The sequence below is a fragment of the Pezoporus wallicus genome, unplaced genomic scaffold (genome assembly GCF_028554395.1).
Source record: "Pezoporus wallicus isolate ANWC-B61680 ecotype Strahan unplaced genomic scaffold, APGP_CSIRO_Pwel_v1 contig_229, whole genome shotgun sequence".
NCBI lineage: Eukaryota > Metazoa > Chordata > Aves > Psittaciformes > Psittacidae > Pezoporus > Pezoporus wallicus.
In genome coordinates this window covers 2,619,870-2,638,807 of record NW_026638360.1, presented here as the reverse complement: position 1 = coordinate 2,638,807, position 18,938 = coordinate 2,619,870, and the positions used below count along the sequence as shown (strand labels likewise).

The window sequence follows — 18,938 nt, the reverse complement described above, 5'->3', positions numbered from 1 at the left end:
CTTTATCAAGGGTGCTCACCTGGGAGGCAGCGGCCCTCCTGCAATCCCATGCTCTTCCAAGCACCTGCCTGGATGCCAGAGAAGATGCTGCTTCCTCCCAGGCCCTTCAACTCAGGGGCTGCAGAGAATCTCAGAGACTACACTCCCTCTGGCTGAGCAGCCTGCAGTGGGCATAAATACAGTACATGCAAGCAATATATGACTGAACTCAAAATGAGTTGTGAGGAGTAGCTGCCACTGTGTGACTGGAGACATTGCTTCAACCAGACTGAAGGAGAGGAGAAAAGGAGGGAAACAGCTGTGGGGAAGAAAAACAGATACTGAAGTGAGCAGGTTTGCTACCAGCCTCCAAAAAACCCAACCAAAAGCAACCCTAGAAAGATTGCAGAAGGGATCAGAGGAGAGAATCTGTGAACACCTGGAAAAAAAGAAGAGCTGAATTCACCTCTGCATATCCTTTCTCTGGGTTCTTCAGGGTCCTTGGATGCTGACCTTAAGGCCAGCCAACCAGTGGGAGCTTGTTCAAGGGGCTCAGTTCTGCATGGCTGTTTGGGCACCCAGCTCATCTGTTGGGAGGATAAACCATCTTTATCTCAGTTGCCAGACACCTGACAGTGCTACTCAGGCTCAGCACTGTGTAACATCAACATCACTGTCTGCTCCCCTGTGAGGTAGGTAGTTTAACTGTCCAAGGACCACTCATCCCTTCAATGGCATGTCAAAGCCTTGCCATCTGTCCTGGGCTCAGCTGCAAGTTATCTTTCTCTTTCCTAGTAGCTGGTGCAGTGCTGTTGTTTTGGCTTTAGTCCAAGAGCAATACTGGTAACACACCGATGGTTTAGTTGCTGCTAAATAGCGCTTACCCTGACCAAGGACTTTTCAGTCTCATGCTCTGCCAGTGACAAGGAGCACAGGAAGTGGAGAGGAAGCAGAGCCAGGATACCTGACCCAAACTAGCCAAAGGGGTATTCCATACCATCATGCCCAGGATAGAAACTGGAGGGAGTCACCCAGAACAGACCAATTGCTGCTTGGGACGGGCTGGGTATTGGTCAGCAGCTGGTGACTGATTGTATTGTGCATCACTTGCGTTCATTGTTTTTTCTATCTCTTTTTAGTTTTATATTCTCTCCCCTTATTTCCCTTTTATGTTATACTTCAGTTATTGGACTGTTTTTATCCCAACCCGTGGGGTTTACATTATTTCAATTCTCCTCCCCATTGTGCCCAGAGAGGGGCGGGAAGAACGGGGAGAGTGAGCAAACAGCTGTGTGCTGCTGAGTTATCAGCTAGGTTTAAATCACGACACCATCAACCTCTAAACCACCTCTAAAACCTGATATAAACATTAAGCTCTAAGCTACATAAAAAGGTGAATCCAAATCCCAGTACCTGCTTTTGTCAGAGAACACCTAATAGCCTGAGTATTAATACCCTCACGGGTGAGAAAACATTGACTGCTTGCCAAACACAGGGGCAGGTATCTCCTGATTGAATGTCACTGACAGTTGTTGCCTTGCCCACAAGTACAGAGGACTTGGTAAAAAGTCCAGTAAAATTCACAGAAAGATTTCTCATGACTGCATGGGCTTTAGGATCATTCTGAGGCAGGTAAGTAACTAAGTCCCAAATGCTAAGAATCGTCTTCCAGGCCTGACCATAACCACCCCATTCAATAGCTATCATCATCCAACATTGTACTAAACAATCTTACAGCAACAGTACAACTGGGTCCCACCATATAGGAGTGATTTCAGCAGCCTACTGCTGCTCTCTGCAGTTCTAGGGTAAAGAAGTCTGAGAGAACAAGAAAGAAGATACACTGATCTTCAGATTTCCAGAGAGATCAGTCTGAGTTGAAGAAGCCTGGAAAAAAAGAAGAAACAGAGAAGTCTCTACAGTTCTGTTTTCCACCGTTCAGGAGCAATCTCACTGTAGCTCTTCTTCTTTTTCACTTCATAAGTCAAGGCTTGGGAATATTCAGAAAGCAGACGCTCCCAGTAGCAGGAGACATCCTCCATCTGCAAGTGCTCTGTGATGAACTGGCGTCCCCTAGAGATACACAAGGCACAGTCAGAACCAATTACCAGCTCCTACAAGTCTTTGGTTTTGTTTTATATGTATATCAGCTTTCACTCCTCTGTATTTTAAATGAGAAACAACATACACTGCTCTGTCCCGTCTATTTTAATTTCACAATCTTCACTTGCACTTGCAGCTCTAACAGTTGCAGTGCTTTTGTCACCCTGAAGATGGTATTTGTTATCTGGGATAATAACTGTCAGATTTCACGTATCAGATACAGCCTGAGCAGCACCAAAGCATGCTGCTTCAGAAGCCAGTTACTGCCAGCCTACACACACAATGATACAATGCGGCCACGGTTCCCAGGGGTCAGCTCACCTCCTTCCTGAATGAAAGCTCCCAACCTCTGAGAGCTTTCAGTGGGGTTTCTGACATGGGTCACATCTGAAACAAGGACTAAAGCAGATAATCTTGTTCCCTGGTTCCCCCTGCTTGTTACACCTTCTCCAACCCTTCTGCTGTTACTGCAGATCAATTATGCTCAGTCTTTTAATATCAGGTTGTCTTTGATAGGTGCTTTGATAGGCGCTTCAAATGCTGCATAAGCAAATGGTTTGGAAGAAGACTGCCTGAGAGGCAGGACACACAGCTTACCTGTCTGAAATTTCTTGTGCTATGGCATCATTCTCCTTTACAAACTGCAACAGCTCCCTAAATGAAGACCAACAAAACAGCTATGAAACAACTTGCTCAGGGGAGAACACTGTCCCTTAGCTAAACTACTGTGGAGGATGACAGCGAGTCCATAGAAGAGCACCGGAGCTTGTGAAGGGACTGGAGCACAAGTCTTATGAGGAATGACTTGAAGGAAATGGGGGGGTTTAGTCTGCAGAAGAGAAGGCTCAGTGGGGATCTTATCGCTCTCTACAACTGCCTGACAGGAGGATGGAGACAGGACGGGGCTGGTCTCTGCTCCCAAGGAACAAGGGATGGGACAAGAGGAAACGGCCTCAAGCTGCACCAGAGGACAGAGTTCAGGTGGAGATGAGGAACAATTCCTTCCCCAAAGGGTGCTCAGCCATTGGAACAGGCTGCCCAGGGCAGTGGTGGGGTCACCATCCCCATGCAGATGTGGCCCTCAGGGACATTAGTTAGTGGTGGCCTTGGCAGTCACCACTGTTACCTTGGGGTAACAATCTGACTTGATGATCTTAAAAGGTCTTTTCCAACCTAGTTGATTCTATAATTAAGGATCTACAGCCGAGCAAGGGACTGGTGCTCATCATTTCAGAGCACAGAAGAAAATTGCCCTTCTCATTTGTTCCACTTCTGTTCTGGATGGCATGGTGGAATCTGGGAGCATTTCTAGCCTGGAGTTAAGTTCCTCTTCCCCTCTATCTGCTCTGCAGGCCACACTTGCACATTAAGTGCCTAGTACCTGCTGGTTCAGTGAGGGTGACTGACCTACATACTCCAGTAAAACCATTACTATCCAAGGAATATGAGCAAAGGATTCTTTTGTGGCAGTAATACAGAGAAAAGAACACGAGCTCTAAGAGCCTTTGTCAGATGCCTAGGATTGGGGGCACTTCCTAGAGCAATGCAAACCAAACCACCTTCCCAAACACAGGAGCATTTTCCTGTGGCATGCAATGCTCCACTGAGCATGCTTGGAGTCTCACACCTGACATCAGATAGGTCCGATCTGACTGGGATGTAGTGGACCCAAGGCTTCAGCTGCGGATAAAAGAATTCCAACCACTCTTCTCCAACGTGAAAGACAAGTGAACCACATAAGAAAAGGTGTTTCAACCGGAAACTGGCAGCCACTCCCCGGAAATTGAACAGATACCTTTAAAAGGAGAAGCAAAGAGAAGGTCCTTGGTTACACCTAATGCTTTGTGAGGAAATTCACTGAGAAACTGGGCTCTGAGCAGTAGCCAACCTTCCTTCACAGGCAGCCACTGGGAGCAAGGGGATCTCCCTCACACACCAGAGTTGTGCACCGGCCACTAAAACAAAGAGAAAAAGTTTATTTGAAGCTACTCACAGGAAAGGTGAGCTGAAAATAAGGATGTTGTAGGTGAGCTTCTGTTGCCTGTTAAAATTGAGGGAGAAAATCAAGGTGTGAGGCTCTACCTGCCTGTGCCAAACCAAAGGAAACCTCATGGACAGCTGCTGGCAAAGCATAGAAGATCTCAACACGGACGCTGATCCTGTGACTCTACAGCTTCAGAGACTGTCAACCGCAAGGAGCTTTTTCACAATTCTCTCATCTTGCAGTGAGCTTTTCTGTTCATTGCTCTGCTTTGCCACATCTATCTCAGCTGGGGGTTTGGTTTTTGTTTTTTCTCTAGGATTTTGCTTTAATCTGAATCTGATTGTTTCATATTAACTTGGGAATGCAACCCTAGGAGGTTAAAGAGGCTAGCACACAACAGACGGACTTTGCAGATAACAAAGACTCCACAATTTGGTTTTCAGTATTTTTCTGCCAAATCAGTAAAGTGGGCTTGAGTGGGGAGGATTTCTCTTAGCAAACTGTTATCTCAGACGGATGGTTGGTTGTTTACTTGCTTTCTTTTTTAAAACCATGTTTTTCCAATTACATAGAGAGCTGTTTTTCCTGAGAGTAAAACCCCTCAGTTCATATATAACTGATCTTTGAAGTCAAACATTTTGAGCTGGGGAAAGGGAATGCTTCTTTTAATGAAGCTATTTTGGGTGAAATGGGGCTTCTATATTATATGTATATTGAGTGAGATAGGAATTATAGCTAAATTTAGTTCAGCAGCAAATGACAATGAGTAAATCTGAACTGATATTGTGTTCTTTGTATTACCTGGGAGCTCTAGGCCAGCATGAGGAAATCAACAAATACACGTAGAGATTTAACACAAACAGCGGTCTGGAAGCGGTCTGTCCAGTTCCAGACACAGCTCCCACCATCCACGACCTCAGCCAAGTCACTGAGCACTGCTCTCAGACAGCCTGCTGTAGCACCTGCACCACAGGAAGCAGCAAGGAGTTCATGCTGACCCTACCAGACAAAAGTGTGTGAGAATGCCTCAGCCTGCACTGTATGAGAGTCTTAGGAGGCAGCAGAAATGGGACGCCTATGTGCAACAACAGAAGGGAGAAATCTGGGCAACAGTCTAGTGAATATGAAATGAGGCAAGTCAATCACATTTGCACAAAAACACAGATCCAGCCAAATGACTGAGTTCTATCAGCAGATTCTATCTGGCAGAATTGTAATTAGGTAGTTTTAAAGCAAAACAAGCAGCAAAACATCACACATATGAGTGCATATACACTGAGCTTATATTTTTACACAGAAACCCACAAGAATATTACACCAAAACCCCCTCCCTAAAGCAGTTAGAAACTAAAAATCTTTGTAAATCAAAACCCACATTCTCTCAAACAACATACAAAATATGAGTCAATACTATATCTGCTCAATCATATTTCAGGTTCTCTTTTACTATACACGTCCAGTGGCAGTGTTTACCTCAGTATGCACATGAAGACATGATTCCTTAGTTCCCTATGTCTTTGAAGACAGCAATGCTACGACTGTAAAAAATTATTCAGGACACACTACTTGGTACAGGAATGTAAAGAAAAAATGATAGAAAGCCTTTTTGATTAAAAAAATATCTATTTGCTTATTAGTGATCTAAGACCTTTTCTTTCCCCAAAGCAGTTTATTTCTCCTGACCTGACAGGGGAAAGCTGACACTGAAAGAGGCCATGCTCATCTCCCAAATTTTCAACTGCCTTATGTCTGTTCACAGGCTTCCTTATGTGCATGGAGCTGGTTGCTGGAATTAGACCTTAAAATAAAATGAGACTTTACACCATACAAGGAAAGACATAACCTGCAGCCCTTGAACAACTTACTAATCAAAGCTCTTACTTGTATTTGCAGTGATCAACCAGGGGAATTTCCTTTGCAGCAGGCTTTCCTAATGTATCCTTAAAATAAAGAGAATTTTAAAAGATTGGTAAGTTTTATGTGGTGATTTCATATTTGTTTTCATTCTCAGTTAGAAACAAAGCTGAGATCTCAAAGCCCTCTATTCCTACTTCTGAGAAAACCTTCTCTGGTGGGTTCTTAGAAGTATTATTAAGAATTCCCAGCCCTTCAAACAAGACAAAGAGCTCAGTAAATTACACACAGCCTGTAAGCAAATGACAGCACAAACACATTAAATGATAATGTTTAGTTGGCAACTACAGAGAGGAAAACAGCTTGGGACAAAGGACTATGTGAAGCCAAGTATAACTGGATTAGCCAAGATTGTCTGGAGAGAGCTGGACTGTAAACTAAGTATAGAACTAAAGGTTTAGCAGTAGTAGTTATCAGAAAGTTATCAACAAAAAAAAACGGGAAACTGAGATTACAGAAAAAGGTTTAAGGTTTTCTTTCCTTGAAGAAAAAGCATAGATGGAAGACAAACATTTGGTCTCACAGGCCCTAGAGACACCTTCCTTTCATCCTTCAGAGGTGTGGCCATGAAGGGAACTACAAGCCTCCTCCACACTAAAGGATCACCCACAGACCCCAGAAGATACTTCCCAATCATCAAAGCCATCTTGCACTGCTACCCTTTCTGGCCTTCACACTCATGAGACAGACAGCATCCACACACCTTTTCAGATTTCCAAGCCTGGTTTTTGGTGTACTCAGCATCAACGAGTTCTGGGTTTTCTCGGGACAGCAAAATGAGCGGATCTCTCTCAGGGCTCGTTCTGCGAAAAAAAAATGCCATCAGTATGGTCTACCCACATGATCCAACATAGGTAACAAACTACAGGGCTCAAGACCCTGCCTCTTCATGTGGCTGACCTCTCTATGTGCCCAAAAAACATTATTAAGTTCCTACCATATGGTGTACTTCTGTCCAAGGGCATTAGCAGAAGAGAAGGAATTATGTATCCTGAGGTGATTTGAGGCCATGTTTTTTTATCTCGCTTACTAAATATTTAATAGCATTATTTGAGCAATTCCCAAGCCAAACCAGCAGAGATGATGTTTTCTTCAGGCTTTACCCTGATAGGTGCCAAATACTTCAGCTTTCTCTGACTTGGGAAGGAGTTAAGAGATGCTAAGCATCTTCAATGCCAACAGTGATTTAAAACACCACTGATAAACAAGGTTATGACACCCCTGAGACTTGCTGCTCATCACCTCCTGAGCCTACCTGGTATCTATCAGATCCTTCCCTACTGGGGATGGGGGAGAAACAAAGAACTGGGTTTAACATTGTTTCCAAACTGTCACTGGAGGAAGGGCAAAAATAATCTACTCTCTTGCCCCCCACCACTCAGGTAACTTAAAACAAGAGTACTTCTGATTCAGTGTCAAGCACCTGCATAGCAAATAAAAGTCTTCAGAACAGCAAGCAGCATGCACATCAACATAGAATCTTTAAATGTGCATCATGCATCTGCAGTTCCCTTCATAGAACAAAACAAGTTGTTTCCTAGTGTGACAGTTTTACTCATTAAGGAATAACATACCAAATTCATCACAGCTTCTGTTTCCAATATTAGACTTTCATAATAAACTGGTTGCAAATGGCAATTCTGATCGAGAATCATTAACGGTGAAATGCTGCTGTACCGAATGTTTCACTTTCCTTGCTTTAAAAAGAAACTATATCCTGGTTTACACTTGTTTAGGTCTTTGAGATACAGAAATTTCTGCACACAGCTGTCACAGCATGTGTCAGTAGAATCTCCTGCTACAGGAAAATGTGCTCACCTGGATCCTCGGAAATATCCTTTAGAGATTTTTTTCATCCATGGCCATTTTTCTGCAGATCTGAAAATATTGTTTATACACGGCAATGAATGATTTAACATAACCAGGAAACAGCACTCTCATCAGTTGTTACAGCATAATCTCTTTATATTATTCTTTGTTTTTCAATGGAAGTCACTTTCTTCATTAGAGTAGAAAAACCTCTCAGCCAGGTCCAACAGAACACATTTTCCTATGAATATTGTGTTTAAGGCAACATGATACAGGATACTTTTCAGTACACCCCTTAGCCAAAACAGTGAATTGCACACAATCCCCTCACCAAACCTTAAACTTAGGGCATTAAAATTTACCTCAGATTTGAATCCACATTTTGTACTGTTGCTCTCTTTTTCTGTACTTCACTGAATATGGATACTGCAAAATGACTAGAGAGTTTCTAACTAGTTCCCAATTTCACTCATTTCCCAATTGGAAAACCCAAGCAAAGAACAACCACCAAACAACCAACCCTGCCTCATGTTTTGCATTTAAAACACAGGGGTTCATTGTCTTCCCAAATAACTTTCATTTTACATCTACGCAAGTCCTTCAAAACAGCTGTTCACAAGTTTTACTTCTGTCAGTGCCGTCACCTGCCTCCCTCTGGGGAACTCTTTGTGGTACTTTTCTGTTGCACCTGGCTTGACATCTAGGTCCTGATCCCCAAACTGATCAACCTTTGCACTACTTATAACCCAGTGACACAAGTGGGGCTCACTAAGAAAGCAAAGATAAGTAAATGCTTTGGACCTTCATTGTATTACATCACATTAGGCTTCAGCTATCATTAGTCCCATAGATCATCAGATTTTGAAGAAAGAAACACTCAATCTTGACATTGTGTCAGGTGATTGACATAAAGGTGGTTTTCTTATAATGTATCTATGTTCCCTCGCTGTTGAACACTTTGTCACTCTCCATGGGAAACAGCCCCTTATTCTGCTAACAGTCAAAAATCCTGCCAAAAGAAAGACTCCCAGTCAAAAACATCTTCTGTCTTACTCTCAGCCCAGTAATGACTCTTGATTCAGCCCAGTAATGACTCTTGATTCTTGGGAATGATTCCAGGTTTCTCTATTGCACAATGACACTCAAGTAAAACCAGATATAAAGAAGGCTTTCCTTTACCCTTCCAGAAGCTTACACAAACATCCCGGATCATCCCTGCAGTGAAAAAAACACAGCTTCTACAGAAGTAGTTGGAAACGAAGGAAAACATTTCCATATGCCAGGGGAGATGTCTGCAGGCAAAAGATAACTGCTATGTTATTGACAATCTCTATCCCAGCAAAAATGATAGTAATCTGGCCCTGACAGCATGAAGAATGGGTATTATTTTGTCCTCTGCATTTCTGACTCAAGTGTTGGAAACAGAAAAGCTCATTATAACTTCTAGATACATCATCCAAGGTTTCCAAGGAGAATTCCTATACAGTAGCTAGGCTGTACATAGTTAATGAGAAGCAAACAGATAGATCACAGGCCAACAGACCTATGGTCTTAGATTTCTACATTGGCCCGACGCTGCCTAGTGGTTGGTGGATTTTACTGTGCATTTGTCTTCCATTAAACCTCCACACACACATAATCACTTCCAAAACCTACCTTCTGAGGTCCTCTCTCATGAGGTCCCAGCGCCCTAAACCTGTCGGGTAAATTGGCCAAACAGCTGGTCCTCCTTCCCAAAATGTCCAGGCAGGATACATTATATCATTGTAATCAGGTGTCTTAAGAAAAAGAAGAGTAATGTAAGAATAAGGGTAATATCTACTTCAAGTTTACTCACTGAGCCCACCAGTAATGAATGTCACTTCTGGGAGTTCTGCTTGCTTTCTCCATTACCATTCCATGAGCAGCCATGAGAGCTTTGCTGTCACCATGGTGCTACTGGGGTTCTTTGGAATAAAGCCTAGTAATGAAATGTTTCAGTGATGTTAGAAAGGCTGCGTGACAACATGGGACCTTCACACTAGAAAATAACAAAAAAGGTCTGTGACATAGCTGATGAGTAAATAGCAGAAGACCTGAGCTCCATTCATTTTTCTGAAGATTTGTGCCTATGTGTAGCTACAAATGTTTTCTACTAAAAAGAAGTTAAGAAGCATTATTATTTCCTCAGACACAGAATCACTTACACTTTGACATTTAGGTTTCCCACACTTCCATTCATTCCAGCCTTCCTAGAGCTCACTTACTTCACTGTAACAAATACCCAACTCACATAAGAATTTCATTTCCTCACTCCTATTTGGATGCTTAAATCCCCATATAACCAGAGGGGAGAGACCAGCACTTAAGTAAGACTCAGCCCTTTCATGAAACCAAACTATAGGTTGCTTCCTTGCACTAATAATGAACTTCCTATATAATTATCCATCTACCTGTCACCTGGAGATACTGGAGAGGTTCCAAGGCCTCCAACATAGTCAGCAGGTTGGTGCACATGACATAGTAACAGGGGCTGAGGAATGGGTTTGTTCATGCAGACAAGAGGAGGCTTGGAGGAATCTAAATGCTGTCTCCTAATGGAAGAATTCAGATAAGATAGATCAGACTCCTTTCAGAAGTGCAGAGACAGAATGAGAGGCAACAAGCTTTGATTTCAGGAAAGGAAATTCTAATTAGATATTGGGAACATGTTTTCACTCTGACAGAGGTCAAACACTGTCTGGGGACACCCTGTATCCAGGATGTAGCCCACAGCACCCAGATCTAGCTGGTCCTGCTTTGAGGGTCAGGGTGACCTCTTGAGATCCCTTCCAAGTGAAATGAGTGTGTGCTTGTATGATCTGCTCCTTCTCAGTCTTGGCATAAACAGGCATTGATAAGAAATCATAACAGCTCCACCACCACCCCAGGGCTGGCCTTCTGAGGCGCAGAGTAGGACAATCCTTCAATCCCTTATGCTTTCAGCCTTACAAAGCACCCTGTACCAGCATCCTGGAGCCTTCCTCACAAGGGATGGTTAAATGTGAGCTTTGCCTGGGTCACTGGGTTTCAGTTATGGACAGGGCTGAGCTTACAGTTCAGATACTGGAAAACAATGACTGGAGAAGTCAGTTTCTTGCTGGGTCCTGCAAGGCGCCCAAGGGCAGGATGATGAATACAGCTGCAGAGATTGAACTCCTGCAACCTGCTCTGCAACAGTTTGGGTTCTGCTGGCTAGAGTTAAGGCTATGCAAGGGTCAAGACAGCTTACTGGCTTACTACTACATTTGGCAACAAACATGGTTATTGAATGACAGTTCTTGCAATGCTGCTCTGAAAATCCAGAGAGTTTGATAGCTGGGGACTAGCCAACAGGTATAGATCCTATTACGGTTCAGACTGCATGAGCTGAAAACCTGGGTTCAGAGTAAGACACTACAAGTTAGCAGAAACAGAATAGGGCCTGAACTAGCAAGACCAAATGGTTTACTGCCTCTTTCTGCATCTTACTTTCTGCTGGGCTTCAGCTATGACCAGGATCATGATCAGAGTTAGGCAGTGAGGGTGCAGGATTTGGGCACATTGGGCATACACTAAAGCATAGCAAGATTAGCTGAAGCTTGAAGTGTAACAGTATTTTGTTGGAAAGGATGAGACACTATGCTACAGTCAGGTTTAATAATGGGAGAAGTGGGAAAACATATGGGAGGGCTCTCGAGTGTGGAACAGAGAAGCAGAGAGCAAATGTATGCACCTCTGGGCATGTGTGCATGTCTGCAGATGGAAAACAATATCCAGGGGAAAAGGGCTCACAGGAGGCAAGAATACTACTGAGAAGAAAATCGGAAACACTTATCTGTGGTACCAGAAAAGAGAGGACTAAAATATTCACATTAAATGAGATGAACTGGATGATAGCTGACTGATGATCAAAAAAGCCTCAACAACGCTAATAAACTGCAGTTACAATTTTAACAGGGGCACTGCAGCAAATGACAGCAATGCTGGCACATATCCCATCCAGCTGTGCATCATTCCACTGTGGCAGACGTACAATTTTTGACCTGGAAGAGAAGCTAATGAGGTAAAAACTGTTCTATCAATAAATCTGCAAACCTGCCTGCCAGAAAACTGGAAGCAAAAGCAAACATAAAGAGCAGGCAATTTTGACACACACAAAATCTGTGGGAACCATCCTCAAAAGTAGGTTTCCAAGAGAAAGGAGAACATGCATGACTCAGAAATGCTCAGCTTTTAAAGATGTACACACCTTACTGAAGGAGAAGACTGGGATAATGGGTTTCATCCATGTGGGGACCTGGGGGTAGTCTCGCACATTGATCACCATTTCCATGTCAGGGAGGCGGTTGATGATCTCCAGAAGGAAGTGCTCAACTCCACTGCATCTGTAGAGAAATGCCATATGGGAAAGAGCTATAAGTAGAAGGCAGAATCCTACAGTCTCTTGTAGGCCTTTCCCTCTGAATAGGAGCAAAGGAGATGGCAAGCCTAAGCCATACCATGATGCAGGCTGGGAACTGCCTCTAGCAGCATCTAAGCCCCAGTGCAGTACAGACACGAATGAAACAACCCATTCTGGTAAATCTGGCCTGATCTGCAGCTTCCTCTGGGATCCTACAACCAACCAGCCCTTTGTACACTGAAGTGCCACAATGACACATACCTCTTGCTACACTTAAGCCTCAAACATTTTCTAGGTTTCTGTTCTGATAAGGAATTCAGACTTCTGAAATATAATTGTACTCAATGACTTTCAACTTGGCAGCATTGGAAAGAAGTGCTGTGACCCAGCTAGGGTGACAATATCTTCTGCACATCACTTACCTTGCAGGGAACAAGCAGTCCTGCTCACGGTACAGTTTGTTCTTAATGATCTGGTAGTGTGTCCCAAGCTTCCGGCTCACCACATCTGACATTATTTCCTTGGAAATGCCACCTTGAAAAGGAGCCAGGTCCTGCTTCCAGACACTGAAACAAAACAACCAGCCATTATTATGTACAATAAGAAGGATACTGTGCATTAAATTACTGCAGTATACAGAACAGACTTCTAGCTAAAACAAGCTGTCAGTATCTTCCAGGAGTGCTGCTATATGTGGCATAACAGAGAATCTGATTTAAGTCACTTGGAAGAGCTGTTACTCCATCAAAAGTCCAACCTTCACTCTTTGACTATGTGCTGTTTGCCCAAACAGAAAGCCTAACACAAGACTCTGAGGCTAAATCAAAATGGACAACTCCAGTTCCTCTCCTAGAAAGGATCTTACATACCCTGGCAGGTTATGGGTAAAAGTCTTCAGCTCACTTAACCTTTGAATTGCAAAGTTTGTGCTCTGGCCTTCCATGAACAATGGGCCAAGACCAAATTCCTCACACAATGTCATGCTGTTTAGACATTAAAATAGAACGGAAGAGTCTAGTTGCAAAGAAGAGAATCACCCAATACTGCTGGGGGCAGTGAAAGCCAGCCCAGGACAGGCCTATGTAGCATGTCCGCACGTCATCAGTGATCTCCAGGAACACTGTGAAAACATAAACCTAGTGAATAGAAGACAATACAGGAGGAAGCAGCTTCTATAAACTTAGTCTAAAGGTCTAAGATCAAATTGCTTGGAGAATTTAACAAACACTGTCAGATTGTAACAGCCATGGAGACATTCTCCCCACTTTTTGGTAGACACTGACTCAGTGCCTTAGTTTAATTTAGCACTATTGGGGTGATCCCACTGTAAGTGTGGTCAAACACAGGAAGAGGTTGCCTAGAGAGACTGTTTCTCTCTGTTTGCACAGATAGTTCCTATTCTATGAGTTATTCAAGCTTGACTGGCCACAGTCCTGGCAGCCCTGCTTGAGCAGATGGATGGACTTGACAATCTCAAGATGTTCCCTCCAACCTCCAGGATTCTACTATTTTGTAATGAGGTGGAAACCAGTAAAACTACATAAAGACTTGCCATTGTGCAGATGGGCTGACCAAAGGATAAGCAGTCTGGTAGGGATGCAGATGTAATGAGTTTGAGATCAGGAAGAAAGTTGCAATTTTATGAACCATCAATGTCATTGTAGCCTAAGTGACAACTGAAAGGTAGCTTTTAAAAGCTCACACGAAAGACTTGCTAGCAACACTGCACTGAGTGAATAGGCAGAAGTGGATTGTTAAGATATAAATATCACCAGCTATGTGCACAGTTTATCGCATGATCATATATGAAATGCTGAACAGTCCATGGTCAATGTGTATGTACAACCTCAGAGGACAATAAGGAGTGTGATCAGTTTGCAGATGGACATACCTTCTACTGGAACTAGGGAGGTCAATCTGTTTCACACAGTGCCATTAATAACTTCCTCCTTGCAAGCACCACCATCATGAAACACTCCAGGCTTGGGGACAAGTGGCTGGAAAGCTGCTCAGTGGAAAAGAACCTGGGGGTGCTGACTGATGGTGCTGAACATGAGTAGCTTGGACGCAGGCAGCCAAGAAAACCAACAGCATCCTGGCCTGTATCTGCAATAGTCTGGCAGCAGGGCCAGGGCAGTGACTGCCACCCTGCACTGGTGAAGCTGCACCTTGAAATCTGTATTCAGTTCTGGGCCCCTCACTACAAGAGAGACACTGAGGTGCTGGAGCAGTGCCAGAGAAGGGAAACAGAGCTGGTGCACAGCCTGGAGCACAAGTGGGATGGGGAATGGCTGAGGGACCAGGGGGGATTTAGTCTGGAGAAGACAAGGCTCAGGAGGACCTTATCACTCTCTACAACCGCCTGACAGGAGGATGGAGACAGAAGGGGGCTGGTCTCTGCTCCCAAGTATCAAGTGAGAGGACAAGAGGAAACGGCCTCAAGCTGTGCCAGAGGAAGGTTGGACTGGATATTAGAAAAAAATTCTGCACCAAAAGGGTGATCAGGAACAGGCTGCCCAGGGCAGTGGTGGACTCACCGTCCCTGGAAGCATTCACCCTTAGTGACATGGCTTAGCAGTGTCTTGGGAGTCCTGGGTTAACAGCTGGACTTGATGGTTGTCCTGGGTTCAGCTATACCAGTCATAGGTGAACCCAGGACAATGATCTTAAAGGTCTTTTCTAACCTAGCTGATTCTATGATGGCTGCAACCTTAAAGCCCAAACATTCTCAACCTGATTCCCAACCATCAGTGCTAGCAACGGTATTTCCTCTCATGGCCAGAGGCCTCTGCAGGCAAAAGGAAACTGCTCTCTCACCTTTGGTGGCAGCTGCAATTCTCCTTTACACATGGCTTATAGACTTCCACAGCTTTCTTAATTTGGTCCGTTATTTTTTTCCATTTGGCATCTAAAACACACATAGAGGAAGGAAAAGTCATAGCAATCCATCCCTTACACTACCAAAACAACTAGCGGGAGCTGAACAACATTCCTGGTCCAGTTGGAAATAGCGATGCACCAGGGTCTCCCAAAACACGCTAGCACTGTTCCAGTCCCGGCAGCCCAACCAGGGGATGCTTAAAGCAAGGAGGGGAAAAGAGGACCCGCCACTGAAAGGGTCCAGGGACGGAGGAGTGGTTTAGGCGGCCCGCTCTTCCCGGCTTCCTTTCCACCCCAGGCGGCCACCGCGGGGTGCTGTCTGTGGTGACACTCCCTCACAGGACTCGCCGCTTCCGTCCGGACCATCAACCCGCCCCTCATGCAGCGAAGCCGCATCCCGTTCCCCATCGCTCGCAACACCCTCCCGCCTGGGCAAGGCGAGGAGCGTCGTACCCCGCTCACCTGCGGGATCCAGCCACCACAGCAGCACCCATAACGCCAACGCCTGCCGCCGCATGTCGCCGTCGCCGCCGCCGCCACCTCGGCTCTACTGCGCATGCGCGACCCGCCACCGGAGGGACAGCGCGGTCAGTGGGTGATGACGCCCTCACCAAAGATGGTGGCCGCCGCCGTCAGCCCGGCACAAAGATGGCGGCGCTAACGGCGGTTATGGTGCCGCGGTGCTTGATGGGAGCTATAGTTCCCGCGACGCTCAGTGGCGGCGTCCGCAACTCCGCTCCTGTGCGCCTCAGGAATCATAGAATCACAGGCTGGTTTGGGTTGGAAAACACTTTATGATCATTCCGTTCCAACCCCCTGCCACAGGCAGGGACACCTTCCACTGGAGCAGGTTGCTCCAAGCCCCATTCAATCTGGCCTTCAGCACTGCCAGCAGTGGGGCAGCCACAGCTTCTCTGGGCACCTTGTGCCAGCACCTCACCACCCTCACAGGGAAGAGCTTCTGCCTAAGATCTAACCTGAACTTGCCCTGTTCCAGTTTGAAGCCATTACCCCTTGTCCTAATTACAGTTCCTAACGAAGAGTCCCTCCCCAGCATCCCTATAGGCCCCCTTCAGATACTGGAAGGCTGCTATGAGCTCTCCACGCAGCCTTCTCTTCTCCAGGCTGATCAGCTCCAACTTCCTCAGCCTGTCTTCATACGGGAGGTGCTCCAGCCCCTGATCATCCTCGAATCCCACACACCTCATGCAGGATCTTGTGCACCTGGCAGCCCTTGCTCCCTTTGGGATATTTTGTAGGGGAGAGAACTTTCCTGGACACCTGAATTCACCAAGCAGTTTGTCCACCCTCTATGGCGCTCCTTCTGGCCCGACCTCTCGCTGTTTCCAACACCTGATTCAGTTTGATCATAGAATCATGGAATCACAGAATGGGACCTCAAAGATCATCTAGTTCCAGTCCCCCTCCAACTGGGTAACTGAGACTATGAGCGAACTGTGAGGGAGTAAATGAATGTTGTGTGTATTATCTGCTATTAATAGTAACAGTGTCATCGGGTGAAAACCTTGAGCACTCTGCCTGTCTCATTCTCAGCTTCCACTGCACAACCAAAAAATTTTAAAGTAAATAAGGGGAATTAATCCCTTCTTTCCATTCTCTCCTAGAGCCCCTCTGTCTTCCTTTTGATTTCTGCAGAGGGTCTGCTTTCTTCCTTTTCCTCTACAGTCTCTCTCACAGCTGCAGTAGTAACAGATCCAATTCCGAGGCCAGTCTGGAGGCTTCCCAAAAAGCGTGAACCTTAAGTAAGGTAAAAGCAAAAACTGCCTATACTCTTACATGAACAATGTATCTTATACCTTACTCTACATATCATCCCTAACATGGCTAATTCAACCAATATTTCTAGCACAGTTTTCTGTCTTCCCTTTCAAGTTCCAGACCAGATTTTCCTGCTTCTTTCCCATGTGACTGAATAGAGACATCAGCTGTGATGCTCCAACACCATTTCTGGTTGTTTCTCACAGCTCCCTGCTAGTCTCCTACACAGCCAGTAGAGCTGTAGTAGTTCAGTCTGTAGCAAAGGTTATTTCAGGTTCTTTCTCTTAAGCAAAGAGTAGGAGTGGTAGTCAGCATAAATGTTTAATAGGCCCTGAGAGCTAAGACTTTAAGATGAAGCTCCTTTTGAAGCTACATTTACAGCCTCTGCTCTCCCAGGCTTTGTATAATGAAAGCACCCCAGGCCGCTGTGGTATGGTTTTGGCATGCACCGTAGTTCCCTGCAAGCACCCTGGATGGTTGTAAGCTTCAGAACCCCTTGACTCTCACTTCAAACACAGCCTTTGCCTCACCTGCTCCACCTTCTGAATTTCCTGCAAATCCAGAGCTCTGTGCAGGAGCATCTGGCTCTGATCTTTGATACCCTCCCTCAAACACAGTCCCGCCCTCATTTTTTTCTCTGCCAAGTCAAGCACAAACACCCACAATCTACTTTCATCATGTTCCATGTGCCGGGAGTGGAAAATCACTTGGCTGTAAGTCTGGTGTCCTTGCTTTACATATTCATAGGTTAGACGAAGGGTGCTTGGGAAAGTAAGGGTGCTTGGTTGTAAGATTAAGTTAAAGAAAATGTGCTTCCTACATCTTGAGTTTCTCTCAGAGCTGTGGTCTGCCTTTTCTAATCGCTTGTTCGGGGGTGCCGGTGGGGGATTTTCTTCTTTAATTCATCACTTTGTGCTACATGGAGATCCTAGGTTTTCTGAACTCCCAAACGATGGTGAATTTTTCATATGAAGGATAGCCATCCTACCTGCACTGAAGCTCTCCAGAAGTATGGATAACTAGAGAAGGTTTATGCACAGCTGGAAAAGGTAGTGCCAGCAAAAGGGGAAACATCCGGACATTAAAAATGAAGCTTCCAAATAGTAGATGTACGGCTCTTCTTATAACCTGTGATTGATGTTACCAGGGCTTCCTGGGGCTGAGCCCAGTCTTCCCAAGAAGAAGCCACATGGCTTCTAGAGAATCAAGATTGTTTCCTGTTGGTGACCTCCTTGTGGATCTTCTTTTCCCTTTGGCTCTGTCCTGTGTCCTGTAACACACAGCCCTATGGAGGTGTTCTGCTGTGGCTGTCGGGATTTAGGAAAGCTGGCCACATCTGCAGTACATGGCTTGGGGGGTGTTTGGCGTTGAATATTCAAGTAGGCTAATTATGAATCTGTTACAGTAACTGGAGAACTGTGTGAGAAGTGTAGTACCATATGACAGCTAGTAAGGGCTTGGGTCATGAACTGAGGCTCAGACTAAGACTGCGGGGCCTGCAGAACTGCTGAGTTGGACTGGGCAAAGAAAGTGCAAAACAAGTGCAGGAGATCCCACAATTTGGTCTTGATGAAACCCCATCCAAGTCTGCCAGCAAAGGAAGTCAGTAACCCAGCCCTTAGGCCAGCCTGAGGGGTCGTGAAGGCAATGGAAACAATGGAGGAGCCAAGAAAAAGTGGTCAAGGCATCTGTAGCTCGAGCCTGAGGTTGAAGTTTAAGTACTTGTGCATGCTGTGGGAGCAACACAAACCAACTGCATCTGGTGCTTGAGAGGAGACACAAGAACTGCAGTGGTTTCAGCCCTTGAGGAATTTGTATGTGCCAGGGCATGCCTGTGCTCATGACAGTGGTGACAGTATTATAAATACTTTTCATAATGGCAGCAGAGAGTAGCAGCCCCAAAAGGGAAGAGGGACACCTGTTTAGTGTGAACCCTATGTGTAAATGCGTGTATAAACATGGGGTCAGGAGTATAGTTAATCCTTCTAATTTGCACTCCTAAAAAAGGGAACAGGCAAATCCATCTTTCTTGGACAACTTAAGAAAATGTAGGACTCTTGCACAAAGGGATGAGCTGAGGAATTAACA

General features: G+C 45.1%; 1 protein-coding gene across 1 annotated transcript; it reads right to left on the bottom strand.

The window, feature by feature from the left end:
* Window positions 1-1,803: 1,803 nt before the first annotated feature.
* POGLUT1 (protein O-glucosyltransferase 1) lies at window positions 1,804-15,147 on the bottom strand. The gene is made up of 10 exons (XM_057410493.1): window positions 15,009-15,147; window positions 12,614-12,757; window positions 12,039-12,174; window positions 9,446-9,567; window positions 7,799-7,858; window positions 6,684-6,783; window positions 5,948-6,006; window positions 3,710-3,877; window positions 2,680-2,736; window positions 1,804-2,052 (listed from the first exon to the last, which is right to left on the bottom strand). The coding sequence occupies exons 1-10, from the start codon at window positions 15,128-15,130 to the stop codon at window positions 1,896-1,898; spliced, it is 1,125 nt and encodes a 374-aa protein (XP_057266476.1). The 5' UTR covers window positions 15,131-15,147; the 3' UTR covers window positions 1,804-1,895.
* Window positions 15,148-18,938: the final 3,791 nt, after the last annotated feature.

Coding starts and splice junctions, on each gene's coding strand:
- POGLUT1 (XM_057410493.1), bottom strand. CDS start 15,130: ATGACTTTTCCTTCCTCTATGTGTGTTTTAGATGCCAAATGGAAAAAA. Junction 12,175..12,613: donor GACTGCTTGTTCCCTGCAAG/GTAAGTGATGTG, acceptor ATTTCTCTACAG/ATGCAGTGGAGTTGAGCACT. Junction 6,007..6,683: donor AGGCTTGGAAATCTGAAAAG/GTGTGTGGATGC, acceptor CTTTATTTTAAG/GATACATTAGGAAAGCCTGC.